Consider the following 15,998-nt stretch of genomic DNA (forward strand, 5'->3'; position numbering starts at 1 on the left):
TAGTGGACAACCCCACCTCTTGGCAGGTATATAGGTACACTGTACTCACGTAGACGGTAATTCGATGTCAGTATGGATAAACGTCTTGAGTTAACAGACTTTGAAAGAGGGATGATAGTGGGTGCCCGAAGCATAGGTCACTCTATTGGGGAAGTGGTAAAGAAATTGCATTATTCCCGTTCGATAGTATCAAGAGTGTATAGGGAATGCGCCATTTCCGGAATAACTTTTCATCGTGGACAGTGCTGTGGGCGGAGAAAGGTGGTGGATGAATGTGGTCGCCTGTCTCGCATTGTTACTGTCTACCTAAGTAGGAGGAATAAGTAGGGAAGGCCAGTCTAGTTAGCTGAGTGATTTTTGTCCTCTGTCATTTTGTCTCTAAAACAGTGATTTATCGGAATCTGCCAAACTGTCAATGTTCTTCTTCAGCAGTAGTCCAGAGTCCTGAGAAGCTAATAAGATGTTTTTGGATACAAGACTCCAGAGATAAGTATTTTAATTTAAATTTTTTTCTAACTCGCGTGCATAATATATACTCAATGTGTCGCTTCGACTACTACCTGCCGTCGCAACAAGGTGATCGCTGACCGTTGGTCTCTTTGACTGCCTAAGGGCTTTCAAGTATCCTAGAGTCTAAACTATTGTTCTCCTCCTGCTATAAAGTCCCTGCTACCCCTAGCCTTTTGTTTCAAATCCTCGGGAGACACAGCGAAAGCAAAAGCTGACGTTTTTCGCCCAGGAGAAAACAATAAAACCGTATTTCTTGACCTGAATTTTAACTCACACAAAATGCACTGCCTATATCTTAAGAACGACAAGTGTGCACGTCATTTTACTTCTTGCAGTTGGTAAAAAGAAACTGAAATCTGCCCGCTTATCCGAAGTGCCTGTAAATCCGTACTTGTCCATCTATCAAAACTGACAATCTCCACCATGTCAAACAGCGAACCGGAAAATGAGGAAAGAACATTGACTGTCCCCCTAACAATATCCCCGGGTGACTCTGCACTAAATGAATCTGTGGAAGATCAAGAAGAAAATAGACCTGAACTTGCCTGCAAGAAATGCAATGGGGAAACTGCAGCCAAAGCGGATGGCGTTCCCACGATGCCATTAGAGAATAGAGTTTCCACAGATATGACAGCCATATAAAATACCGATAAAACTTACCAATACAATCGTGAATCTGAACACCTGTATGCAGAAACTGTAACTGACGAAGTTTTTTCCCTTAGATCCGGCTTGGAAGCTCTCATGGCCAAGCCGACAAACCGGATTATGTCTGCGACTCGCGGAGATGGAACGCATCCTTTTTGACCTTCACGTCAACAACCAGCGGCCCAAAGCCAAAGTGGAAACCTACCAGGAAGAGCGTGGAAATGAAATGCTACAGTGCACCCGCTCTTATGCAGATGCGCTAAGGAATCCTTCAAAAAAGATTACTGAAGCACAGAAGCCAACTCAGATAAAGAAAACGCTACTAAAGGAGCAACATCTGGTTGTATTAAAACCAACAGAAGACAGCCCTATGGAATCGAGTGAAGCCGTCAAGACGGCCGTTGTACAAAAATTAGCAAGCGACTTAAAGAACACCCGTATCAAATCAATAAGAAAAACCAGGAACATCGGAGTAATAATCGAGACTGCAACGCGACACGAAGCCCAGATAATACTGGACAACCCAAAAATTTCCACCATGGGACTCACAGCTGAGACTCCCAAAAAGAAAGGCCCAGCAATTATTGTTTTAGGCATCAATAAAAACCTCAAACCGGAACAAGTGGCTGAATAAATCTATTGTAGAAACCTTTAAGGTGAAAGCGAATTTACCAGCATCGAAGATGCAATACAACCAAAGTACCAGACCAAAGGAAAATCCTCCCAGAATGTGAACTGGGTCATTGACCTCTCGGCACAAGCTTGGCAAGTAATTAAGCAGCAGGACAGGGTGTACCTCGAGTGGACCAGCCATAGGTTCAAAGAACACTTAGTCGTCCCAAAGTGCTTTCGCTGTTGCAGGTTCGGCCATACTACACACACACACACACACACACACACGTACACAGGTCGATTCCACGTGCGGGCACTGTACCCAGAAAGGGCATTACTTTAACATCTGCCCTAACAAAACTGAAGAACCGGTTTACGCCAACTGAAAACTAGCAAAAATGGATTACAAGCATTCGATAAGGGATAACAAGTGCCCTGTTTATCTGAAAGCAAGAAGCACACAACAACAAAGAATCAACTATGGCCCCATATAAGACATATAACTGTACAATCATGAAATTTATGCAGCTAAATGCTCAGCGACCGCGTGCTGTCGTGGACCAAATAAGAATAAAGGCTGACGAAGACAATACAGACGTCCTGTTCATCCAAGTGCCCTATACAAATGCAAGAAAAGTCTGGGGATATATAATTGTTGGCGCTTACGTACAATAATTTTGTACGTAAGCGCCAACCGAAGAACGACAAATCACCGCCGATTTCAACAAGGGAGCTGCCAGAAACGTCTCCACCAAGACCATCAGGAGATCATGAGCCGCCGACCCGCCAGAGTCCCATTGCTAACACCACGAACACAGGACTCTAAGCCTTAACTGGGCGAAAGCACATCGGCACTGAACATTGGGTGATTGGAGACGGGTCTCCTGGTCCGATGAGTCCAGTTTTTCGAGTGGACGGGAGGGTGTGTATCTGGCGGAAACCGCAGAAAGCTATGCACCCGTCATCAACAAGGAACTGTTCAGGCAGGTGGACGGTCGATAATAGTCTGGAGCCTGTTCAACTGCCACACGTTGGGACCTTTGGTACGTCTAGACGCATCTCTGAACGGTCCAGGTTACGAGTCCATCCTTGCAGACAATCTGCATCCGTTCATGGTCATCGTGCACCCACAGAGTAATGGACTCTTCCAGCAGAACAATATCTCCCCCCACAGAGCCCTAGACTAGAACATGGTTCGAAGAGCATTCCGCATATTTTACCATAATGGAATGGCCTCCCCGTTCACCGGACATGAACCTTGTAGAGCATCTTTGGGATGCTGTCGAAAGGTCTGTTCAAGCTTTGGATCCCACCCACGAATGCGACGGAATTACAGACAGCGGTGCGCAAGCATGGATGGAAATACCTGAGGAACGCTTTCGTGAATTAGTGGACTCAATGCCTTGTCCTTTGACTGCCCTTAGCAGGACGAAAGGTGGTCCCACCCGTTACTAGGTAGGTATACCATGATTTCTCTCCGCTCAGTGTACAATGCGCTGCATCCTTCGCTCACCGTGAATACGCGTAATTTTACATTTTTCTCGGCAGGAAATAGTTTAACCTGTTCCCCACCATTCTTTGAACTATAGTATATAGCTAATACTATAATTAGCTAGATTTGGATGTAATTTTAATGCCTTATTTAGGGAACCTCAGTGTATTATCATGTAAGCTGCTGTTTATAATTCGAATTCTCATCTTTCTGAATACGTGATGTTTAAAACGTTTTTAATTAACACACATTTTAGGACGCAACTTATCAGGCACACCATGAATAGAGTTCAAGTGCCAATTTTATTGGAAGCTGCTAGCATTTCTATAGTGCGACTAATCGTAAAACTGGATTAGTTTAGGAATTAATAACATCACAGAAATGTTGTCTTGAGACAGCATTTATTACCATTTCATAACATTTAAGTTATTTATTTTTGTACGGACATTATGTACTCTACGTCTATAATCATATCGCAGCAAAAAGCTTCTTTGCACCATATGGATCATACTAATTGGAACGCTACGCGAAAATGAATCGATGTATTGTCAATTATACCCAAATCCAGCAACAAACCACAATTCCACACTCCAGCTCTGCCATTTCTAAAGATTTAAGACCAAGCTAGGGCAGGTAGACTCTAACAAAATAGCGTGTCCTATAAATATTAGCTACATTAGAACATAAAAATCAAACAGACTTACCTATTGGACTCGCGGCTCCTGGACTGATGCCACAATCAGATGCCTGAGAGCAAGCTGGAGACAAGAGAGGAGAGAGGGGTGACAGTGACCGTGGTCTTCCTCCCAGAACGGGAGAGGTCGGTCGGTTGGCTAGATCAGGTAGTGGAGGAGTCTCTGGCGAAGGAATACGCAAAAATGGCGACATAGGACTGCGGGTTTCATTACTGGAGCCGGATTGACTGTCTGAGCGGTTGCAGATGGAGAGTCGTGGCATGTGGGGCATTGCCCGCGCATCCATTGAGCGAGCTCGACTCACAACTGGTGATCGTCGTCGCATTGTGGGTAAGGAGTAACTGGAGTGTGACGGGGAGACTTTGTCGTCTGGCAGGTGAACATCTGGGAGGGACAAGCGCACGTGAAGGTGTTCCAGGTTTTGGGTGGATGGGCAGGAGGTGGACGACATTGTCTTGGCGGAGCTTCGAACTACAACGTTTCTGGAAGAAGCAGCTGGTTCTACAACGGGGGGGACAAATGCCGAGGCAGGATGAGTTCGAGGGGGCTGCTCTCTAAAGATGCTGAAGTTCTGAAATTATAATTTTTATATTATTTAAAATGTTATAAAAATTATAATTTTTATAACATTTTTATATTATTTTCTAAGTAAAAAAATGGATTTGTTAATTGTCACTTAGTAGAGAAAAATGAATTAAGGGACTTTTGTGATAACTCTTTACTTTCAGTGTTTCTGCTTTCAAGTTTAGGACAGTCCAAAACAGGAATCGGCAAATGTTCGATAATGGTGCGTGCAAATGAAAATGCAATATAATTTTCAGAAGAATTGGTTTTCTTCGTTTGTGTACCGTGGCCAAAAGGCCAGTCTGTGTTGATGTTAGCTGTGTACCCATTACTAGATAAATTTAAATCACTTCAGAAACGGCTGCATACCATATAGACAAATAAAAGGGACTCAAGTGTCTAGTGACTTACCATGAGCGATCTGACTCGTCCCCCAAAGCAGAACAGTCTCTGCTTCAAGAGGATTTAGTTTTATTAGGAAATTCTATTGTCAGGAAAATGGGTAATATTTTTTGTAATAACCAGATCTATCCTACAACTGTCTTTCCTCAATTTCAGTTTATTCCTCTTCAGGTTGGTAATCCGGACAAGACGAAGGATCTTATCAGCATTGAGCTTGCTCAACTCATTCCAGGCCTTGTACACCTCAATCAGATCATCTTGCAGGTGCCTAGTCTCCAGACGCTGCAATTTGCAGAACTTAAGCCTTTCTTCGTAAGACTAGTGTCTTGTTGCCCTTCTCTTTACTTGTTCTAGCAACTCTATATCTTTCCTAAAATGAGCTCACCAGAACTGTTTACAGTATTCAAGGTATGGCCTGACCATTGCCTTATACAAGAGGATAATCACCTCCTTATCCCTGCTAACAAAATTCCTGTATATCACTGACAAGAGCCCATGACCTGCTCTTGCAGTGTCTGCACTGTCAGAAAACGTCACATCTGCCTGCACAATTACCTCCAGGTCCTTTTCATTCTCTAGCACTGTCAGTGTAGTACTACACAGTTGGTACGTTCCTCTGAGGTTACTTCTACCCATATGCAGTACTTTGAGAAATGCAATGTTAAACCTCAGTTGCCACTTCTCAGCCCATCTACCCAACTTTTCCAGATCGTGTCCACAGCATACTGTCATTATTATTATTAACAGCCCTGCCAACCTTTGTATAATCTGCAAACTTCGACATTAAGCCTGATAGACCGTGATCAATATCATTGATAAATATACAAAACAATGGGTCCAACACCAAACGCTGAGGGACTCCACTAATAGCATTAATACATGAAGAGCAGTCTCCATTGATTACCACTCTGTCTTCTCCAACTCAACCTTCCCGTTATCCATTGTAATAACTTGCCCGAAATGCCATGGAACACTGCTGTACAAATTGGACTGCTCCAATTTGTTCAGCAGTGTTCCATGTGCAACAGTATCAGAAGCTTTCCTGAAATCCATGTATACGATATCAAAATTATTTTTGCATCCAGTTGGTTTGTGAGCACATTGTAGTATCCAATCAAATTAGTCAGACAAGACTTCCCCTTAACAAACCCATGCTGTGTCTGAATTATTACTGCAGTCCTGTCTAGATGATTCTGTAATGCTTAACGAGTGATTCTATTACAGTGGCAGCTCGTGACTGATGTTTGGGGGTGCTGCATCTTAAAGTTACATTAAATTGCCTTGGTTATGAAACATATAGATGGTTATAATAATAATAAACAAGTTAAAAATACTACAAAACATTAACTGAACACTTACCAGTAACATACTTGGGTAATCTTGGAATTTTATTTAAAAATAAAATCCATTCTTCGATTTTTATTTGTTGAAAATGGATTAATAACTTTTTCATTCAAGTTTGGTGCACTGTTCAAATCGGCACTGCTCGCTCCACAGTTCGTTTGACTCATTTTGTCAACTCTAAAAAAAATGCATATTGGCAAATAGGCATTGACTGAATCACCATCGAGAGCAAAATGTGGAACTGTATAGCGCGCAGTTCCGTCTACGGTTAAACTTTAAAGTTGAAAACGATTTCTTGTTGTTATTAATTTATGTCTGTAACATAATTATTGTCTATATGACATGTCTGTAAATTGCGTCTGTTCTGTGGTCGATTTGCTGAGCAGGACGAAAACCCGAGTTTCCGGGAGAAAAAAACCATGCTATTCTTGCCTGAGACCAACTGACTCAACCACGTAGGGAAAAAGACCCATAACAATCCCTTGCGTCATCAACGGGATTCGAACTCAGAGCTTTTCCACCCGGTGTGTGGAGGACCGTGATTATACCAACTGTACTACCACGAGGGCTTGACGTCACAGGCTCACGGTACAGAAACCATTAGAAGGACGGATCAAGCACTCCTCAGTTGGTAGATAAAGGTTTAAACTTCTTCCATAATACATTACAATTATGGAAGAAGTTTAAAGCAGTAGTTGCAGAAATCATGAATGCATACATATCATTAAGAAAAAAGCGTGAGGAGGATGCCAAGATGAATGAATAAATATAGAGCTAATGAGTAAAATATGGTATGGGAAAGGTCACGACATGAGATATTACAAGAACGATGAAAAGTACTAAAGCTAATCTGTAAAAAGCTGATCTATAATAATACCACAGGAAAGTTTAGGTTGACAAAGGCAGAGTATGAGAAACCAGCGTCTAAGAGAGCAAAGAACGGGCATGAGTTTTTCATACATGTAAATAGAAAGAAGAATAAAAGGAATCATACCGAACCCTTGCGTTGTGGGTGTGGAAAGGTCAAGTTAACCCGGCGTTGTTGCAGTGAACCGAACAGATACTTCAAATTGATCTTTACAGAGGAAAGACCCTTCGTATTGAGAAGAAGGTGAGTGTAGAATTAGTGATAATAATATTACAGATGATTGTTTATTAGGAAAACTTTCGAGACTAAAGGCAAGCAAGGCTCCTGGAGCTGATAACATATACCCAGTAATTTTAAAGGAAACAGCGAACCAGGATTATTGAACAATGGAGGTTAATTATGAAGGCATCACGGGAAAGATTTCTGTGGATTGGAAAAGTGTTGAAGTGGAACACTTCGGCAGTGTATCGTCAATACATAAAGGCGGTCAGTCTGACTTCAGTGGTAGGTAAAATCATGGAGTAATGATAGTGTAATCCAGCGACATTTAAATGGAGTTTTGTAGGAGACACATTGACTGTGAAGACAAATCATGTTCAGCTAACCTATTTTGCTAGTTTGACACAGATACTTCATGAAATGAGTTGTGTGTGTCAAACTAGCGAACCATTGCTAATATCCAAATAAACAATGTCCAAATAATTTCGAAATTGTTTATTATGAAGAAGTTACTATATAAGCTGTATCAGGTTCGAATCGTGCGGTAAGAGGCAAGAGGACATAATGATTAATGGTTCCTCTTCAAATTGGTCAACTTCACCAAAAGGATTGGTTCAAAACCTAGTTATCCTAGAACGTCCCAAAAGGACTGGTTCTAGGACAACTATTGTTTCTGATTTTCAAAAATGACATTGATGGAGGAAAGGTGTGATGTAAAAATTTACAGCTGAAGAATGGACGCTGTTTCCCCTCCACAGGCCTGGGTAAGGGGAAGTGAGTTTCCGAAACGTGGCCATAAATAGTTTGTGTTTAGCATTGAGGTAGTTCAATTCCTTTAAATCGTATCATTTCGATAATAAATTACTTCACCTGCCACCCTGATATAGTGTAATGTCTATCTTTATGTTTTTACTAAATACGCAATATATATGCATAGGGTTTACAACTTACAACTAGCGAAAGATTTCCAGTTAAAAGCTATCTCTGTGCACATCAACACATAGGACTAGATTACTTTGGAAAATACATCGTGCGGATCCTTGTTTTTGTGTCAGATTCATTGCGTTGGCAAAATCAAATACACCATAAAAACTGCTTCTATTTCAACTCTGAGAAAATTACGTAGTATTGAAAATGATATTTCAATAAAGAATATTGAAACGTCGGTATGGATTCAAAAGGAAAAGTACTAGTGCGCATTACTAGAAGAAATTGAGTCAGTGGAGGAACGGATGCTTGCCTAGAAACAAATGTGTGGGAACCCGTCCTGGACTCAAATATCTCGTGACCGACCAAGTGATGCACCCCAGATTCGGGTCCAACAACAGAACAGTCAAATGCATGCCGCTCTGGTTAAAGTTGATTTAGTTTCATTGAGAGATTTTGTCAGGGAACGGGTAACTTTTTTTGAAACAAAGATAGATGGACCAAACCAAGATGTGTTTGCAGGAGGCAACAATTGATGAAGCTCCAGCAGAATGTCAGATTTCAAGAAGGGGGTGGTAAAAAGAACATTATTATTCATGTGGGGACTAACGATATTAAACGAACACGACCTGACCATTTATTGGATGAACGATGATAGGACCATGCTGAAAAAATGCTGCGAGTTAAGTCAGCATGTGTATGTGTCTGCAACTTTGCCTGGACACAATATGTGGGATTAAATGCTGAAAGCCTTGTGGATTAACTCAAGACTTGAGGGACTCTGCATAGCTCTAGCAGGGGAAATTTTATCAGCGTGGCCAGCACTTGCAGGAAGAAGGAATCTATTTTGAAGAGTCAGTATTCATTTGAACAAAGGTGGTGCAAGGGTTTATTCCAGTATCATTGAAGATACCTTCTAGTGTTCAGGGAAACTGCTAGTTGGTGGGGAAGAAGAGTAATATAGATCCGCGTTTATATATGGGTCAAAGTAATGCCAACACACACACACACACACACATCTCAACAGTTCTTGTTTATTGCCACAAAAGCCGATGTTTGCAAGACGTTCTGAGGATGGCAACGTTTCAAATTAGTGGGAACATAAAACTACGGGAAACAAACCTAAATAACTTCAAAGGATGGGTCAGGGTAGTAAACTATAGAAGATTTAGTCTTAGCTGTCTACAATAATTAGTTCAGTAGTGATTACGCAGTCGTTTGATGGAAGATGAAGAAAGATGTAGTACGAGTAGTTAAACACGGTTTTAATTTCAGAAGAGGGGACTTTGACAGTTTAGGCTCTATATGGCATCTTATAATTGGGAGGATCTGGTTCATATCAAAATTCTTCCTGGTTGAAATGGTTTATCTTTGTTGATACTAAACTCGAGGCATCTTTGTAGATACTAAACTCGAATCTAAAATTACTTCTCATTTAGCATTTGTGTTTTTGAAAAACATCGCTCTAAAAACAATTTAAATGTTTAAGACTGTTGTAATCGCCTTTACGAAAACTAAATCCCTTCCCTTTACCTTTGACATTTTGCATCTGCAGATGCAAAATGTCAAAGGTAAAAGAAATTTTAGGTGAGAAATACTGAATAACAGTTAAATTACTTTATGATAACCTGAAGGAACTTGCAAGAGAAATTGTTCCAGCTAAAACCAAACAAGGCACCCAGGCCGATGGAATCGTCACTTATGGTAAAAGAAGCAACAAAAGATATAACGAATCTTCAGCTATAATGATGAGAATATCCTTGGATTTTGGGAGAAGTTCTTACAGATTGAAGATGTCCAATGTACCTCCTGGTCAAAAAGATGCTATAACCTGATTCATACAGTGAATAATTCTGACACCATATACTTAGATTTCAGAAAAGCGTTTGATAATGTTGCCCATGAAAGCCTGCTGTACAAATTGCAGCAGTGTTGGGATTACGGGTAAGTTATGGAGTGGAAGAAGACAGAGGGTTGTTATAAATGGATACTGCTGTTCGTGGCTAATGTTATGTGTGAGATAGAATGGGGTTCAGTATTGGACTCCTTACTGTTTAACATTCATTAATGATATTGATGTATATACTGTATATTTTCAGTGTCTTGCCTAAGTTTCTGATGATACAAAAGTGGGCAAGATGGTCAATTACATTATTCAGGATATTACTCTTCAAGGTCTAGATTTCACTTGGCATATAGGCTGACAAATGGCAATTCAGGTATAATATAGTGCTAAGTACTGAAGTTGGGAATCCCACAGTAGCATATCATTTTCGAAACATCACCCTCAAAGTAGTCGATAATGATGAACACTTGGAGGTAATTTTACAGTTCAGCATAAAGTTCTCAATGCACACGGGCTGTCAGGGCAATTTTCGTGGGTACCATACTTGATATATCACCATCCTCCCCACACCAGGTGGCAAAGATCGGAGTTGTAATCCTGCCGATAACGTGAGGAATTTTGGGTCTTTTTCACAACGTGGCTAAATTAGTCTGCCTCTAACGAAGGTGGCAATGTTTTTTTTTTTTACCTTCCCAGAAACTGTGTTTTTTGTCCAGCAAACAGTAAATCGACCACAGAACACAGGCATACTATTTTCTGCGCAGTATAGCCTACTGATGCGCCTCAAATTTTACGACAAAGAACCAACCATGGCAGCTCATGGGATGCTGTGTCATACTGCAACATTGCTAACAAGTAGAAAGAGATGATTAATCCGACTGTATTTGGCAATTAAGTATGAGAAATTAGAGATTAAATTCAAGAGGTCCTTTAATGTACAGTCCATAAAAAGTGGCCTGCAGAAATGGCAGATCAGTTGAACAGATATTTGTGACCGATATTTATCGAAAGAAAACTCTAATCTGCAGGGAATGTTAAGGAGTTAATTTCCCTAAAATAAGTGATATAATGATCTCAGAAGTGTTTGCTAGAACAGCTATCGAGAGTGGAGGAGGGCTAGGCTCTGGGGGAGAATGGCATGTATTCAATTATAATAAAATGACTGCAGTCAGTGTATCAAACCATTCGGAATGTTAATGAGAGCCTCATTAAATTACGGGATGATTCTCCCCCTAGGCTGGAGAAGTGCTAATATCTCCATAAAGTGGAACCGGGTAACTAAGTATTCTTGAATTCTGCAGGGGAGAAGATCACGTAGCTAAGCACATGATTCAGGACCATCTTAACAAGAATGGTATCTTGAAGAGATTCCTGCACGGATTCGTTAAGGGGAAGTCATGCCATCTGGTAAAGAATTCTTATAATAACCAGATCCCTTTCTTCTCCTACGGTTTTTAATCAACATCACCAAGTGTACTATTTACTTAGGGGTTGCTATTCCACGAATAGTAGTGGAATAATATTAGTAATAGCCACATGATGCAAGGAAGTCTATGGCTTATGCTGCACCAGCCAAAAAAAAATATATATATATATATATAACTATATAAAATAATAAGAAGAAAATTTAAAAAAATAATAATTAACTAGGTAATTATCCCGGTGACCTTGAATTTCCCCAAACTGTCAGGCTCTACCATCCATGTAGATAACTTATTCCAGTATATAACTCACTGGTTTAAATAAAACTTCCTGCAATCCAGTCTAACCATCTTCCCCCGTAACTTGAAATTATGGCCCCTTGTTCTAGAATCATTTATAACCGTGAAAATTTCGTCCTTATTCATTTTGTTTATGCTTCTCAGAGCCTTAAACACCTGAATCAAGTCTCCTCTAAAGTGCCACGTTTCCAAGCTCTGCAATCCACATATTCGAAGCCTTGTCTCCCTCATATGGACGCCCTTTTGCCTATCTCGCCAGGCAAGTTACCCATCTGTGGACCCTTTCAAGAAGAACAATGTCTTTCTTTAGGTGCGGTCTCCATACCTGAAAACAATATTCCAAGTGTGGTTTAACAATATAATGGGATTATGACGTCCTTATCTCTGATAGTAATTGTTCGATAAATCATCGATAAGATGGTTTCCTTGCAACCATGGTCCATACAATGCTCGGAGAACTTCATATCTAACCGTATGTAACACCCAAGTCCTTTTTCTCCACTACTGGCTTTAGTTCAACTCCATCAAGTGTATAAGCTATTTTGGGGTTACTGTTCCCCAGGTGCAATACCTTACATTTTGCTGGATTAAAGCATAGCTGCCATTTTTCTGACCATCCCTGAAGTTTCTCTAAATCTTTCTGAAGAAGCTCTGCTTGGCAGCAATCATTAACTACTCTACCAATCTTTACACCATCTCCAAATTTAGACATCGCGCCCTCTATCCCTTCATCGATATCATTTATGAAAATCAAAAACAACAGTGGTCCTAATACTGATCCTTGGGGAACCCCATTTCTTACATCAACCCAATTTGAGGAATAACCATTTACCACAACCCTCTGCCTCCTGCTAGCTATCTATCTATCTATCTAAGGATTTCCCTGTGATTCCAACCTGTTCCTGGGCGCCTCTGTAGCCAGATAGGAAGGAGCAGCAGTGCGTAGCACACGTTTCTTGATTAGACCGGAGTTCGAGCCCGTCACCACCAAATACGGAGGATGCGGAAAGGTCAGGGAATGACCACCGCATATCCCGGAGCAATATGGCCTTGGTTGCTAATGCTCCTAAAAACCAAAAACAACAACAAACAAACCAACCTGTTCCAGCTTATAAAGTAACCACTCATGTGGGACTGAGTCAAATACTTTGCTGAAATCCAAATAAACAACGTCGAACTTATTCCCTAAATCGAGCTAACAAGTGACTCTGTCGAAATGGCTAACCAGGTTAGTTACCCATGATTTTCCCTTTACAGACCAATGCTGAGTATCCTTCAGAATTTCGTTTCTATCCAAATGACCCTGAATTGCACCCTTGATCATTGCCTCCACGATTTTCCTTACTATTAAAGTTAGACTCCTATTCTTTACATTTGGATATGTGAAGAATTCCTTATCCCCACTCTTTGCTCTCTTTGCCAGTCTAACCTTTTCAGTGCCACTATTAGAGATCAACTGCCACCCATGCGGAGTTTCCTTCCCATTTGCTCCAATCAATTAGAGGCAAATTAAAATCACCCACAGTATTTAGGGTAAGGTGCCACCGGTGGTTTCCTACATATGCGCGCTGATCCCCGAATGCAAGACATTTTTCCACTTTTCTGACTGTTCTTGAAGCCTGTTCAAGTCATCCTGAAGAAGCGCGTGTTGTCACTGATCATTAACGACTCTCCCAATCTATCTTTACGTCATCTGAAAATTTTAATATCACGCCCTCCATCCCTTCGTCGATGTTATTTATGAAAATCAGAAACAACGGTGGTCCAAGAACCAATATTGGGAGACCCCACTTCTGTTGTTACAACAAACTGAAGAATATCCATTAGTCACAATCCTCTGCTTTCTGCTCTGCAGCCACTGTGCGATCCATCTTAGAAACTTACCAGAATAATCCCAAATGTTCCCAACTAATACAGTACTCTCTAATGACTGCGCCATATGCTTTATTAAAATCCAAATAAACTCTTATGAAATTGTTCCCTTTCTACACCCATTGTACTCCACAAATTCCAATTCTGCACTGCTTATATCAGGGTGACACCACGTCTCTGATATCCTTTGATTATCTTGACCAACACTTCAAATTCATAAGACTTATTTACTATACTCCTAGTATTGGTGTACATGCAAGTGTACATTCACCTATTCTTATTCTTAGTTACCCTAACACAGCCCATTTATTTATTTGTTTCACTATGACTCCCAGCAACACCTCACTTTCCAGGCTGCTGCTCATTCCAACAGAAGCAGTGCAAGAATCACTTCCACCTCTGCCTATGGCCACTGTTTAGCATTTAAGTGCAGTTGTTGCTGACCCAAGGGTTCTCTCCATTAGCCGCTCTTATACTCCTTGTGGTTGAGGCTTGCGCCAAATCAGGCCATGTGCGCGTAGCGTTTTGTGTGTAAATTGTGCTCTGTTTTATTATGTTTTGTGATCGGCGCCTGGTATCAGGATCAGCAAACAAAGAAAGCTCGTCGGGGACATTCCTGTCTTCTTTAAGGAAAGAGTCCAAATATCATGAACCAATTTTTACTTTATTAATAGGGCAAGATTCAGTATTAACGAAGTACACACTGTACAATCAATAGCAAGTCCAAGTTGGCTTCAACAGTTCATCAGACAATACAAGTCCAAAAGGAAAATCCACTGGAGTATCAAGGATCAAATAGAAGAATCTTTAGAGGCAGTAGAAATCTCAAAGTAGTTTTAATATATCATCCACCGGAGTTCTACGGTGGATGATGACGAGAGAGTGTAAGATCTGAAAATCTTACAAAAATAAAATATTTTTTTTGACTTCTGAAGTTAATTTTCCTTTTTGGATTCTTGCCGTTGGGAGAAATGTTAATAGCGTCAGTTCAATAAACAAGAATTATCCAGTAAGGATTGTAAAACTTAAAAGGTAGGAAGAACGAAAAACAGAAAATTAGCTTTACATCCGTCAAAAACAGAAAACTGACCGAAAATACTATAGCAAGCCCAGCAGGTGGTACGGCGCAACAAGTTTATGAGGGGTCACGCACCGGAAACGCATACGGCAAAACGCACACACTAGTTTCTAAAAATAGACGCTATAGTAGCTAGTGTCACAATTTGTGGTTTGTCTGTAGTGCTATGGAGACAAGCTGTGATGACACAGAAGGAGTTGTTTTGATGCATTCGGCCTACATGAAAGAGCTCAACGGATGTCAACAGGTAGGAAATAAAAAAGGAGAGGGGTATTGTGAATCACGTGCCACAGGGCTGGCTGACCTGCCAACTAATGAAAGGATAAAAATGAAGATAGGAAGGAGGAGATTGGTAGAACACTGTGGAGAGGCGTGACAGACTGGTAAGAAAAATTTGTGGATGGAGACGGACAAAAAAGAGTGTCAGTGAGTTGGGCAATAAGATGAGAGTGGGTCAGTGTCAGTGAGTGGGGCAGTAAGATGAGAGTTGGAGAAGAAAAGAAAGGAATGAGTTTTTTTTAGATAGAGTAGCCGGTGGAGAAAAGTGGCTAAGTTCTAATGTGTAGTGAGTATGAGGGGTAGATAAGCTTTAAGTGAACAGTTAAGTCAGTGATCTAAATAGTTAGTGAGAGAAGCAGTCGAGTAAGTGGGAAGATGAAGTTGGAGCGCAGAAGTCGGTCAGACAGTCAGTCAAAAGTAGACTGAGTTTCGAAGTGAGTGATGAACACGTGCCATAGAAAGGAGGGAAAATTTTTCAAGATCCTTAAAGTAGATGAGAAGGAGTCAATTCCAGTATGAAGGAACGAGATTGCCTGATATTCTGAGAGCAAGTACGCTGGAGCTGATGAAATCCGAAGCCGGACAAAAAGAGTACAGCCATTCTGATCAGATGAAATTAATGCGTCCATAAAGAAATAAAAAGGTACCCAGGAAGGAATCCAGTATCTTATATCGAACTCCCCCAGTGATTGTGAGATGCGACCCAGATAGAAAGAATCCCCTAGTCGCTTAGAGAAGGATGTACCGTGAAGTCTGCCAAGTTATGTAAGTAAGTGATTAGTTTGCTTAAGTACTCTCAACATCACACCGACTATAGGCACTCGATAACCAATTTATCAGAACTTTTGATTGAACACATATGTATAAGTAGTACTTTATTGTAATGAATAAGTTAGTGAATGTTATGGACTGAAGGACATT

The 15,998-nt window shown here is 40.8% G+C and overlaps 1 protein-coding gene across 1 annotated transcript in view; it reads right to left on the reverse strand.

Moving 5' to 3' along the window:
* Window positions 1–15,998, reverse strand: part of Sytbeta (Synaptotagmin beta) — a 184,429-nt gene that overhangs the window by 49,661 nt on the left and 118,770 nt on the right. Inside the window, exon 3 of the mRNA XM_090389319.1 lies at window positions 3,967–4,528. Coding sequence (XP_090245445.1) covers window positions 3,967–4,528 — 562 coding nt within the window. The remainder of the gene's footprint in view (window positions 1–3,966; window positions 4,529–15,998) is intronic.

Source organism: Mastigoproctus giganteus, chromosome 14 (genome assembly GCF_048544385.1).
Source record: "Mastigoproctus giganteus isolate SK-2022 chromosome 14, ASM4854438v1, whole genome shotgun sequence".
Classification (NCBI taxonomy): Eukaryota; Metazoa; Arthropoda; class Arachnida; order Uropygi; family Thelyphonidae; genus Mastigoproctus; species Mastigoproctus giganteus.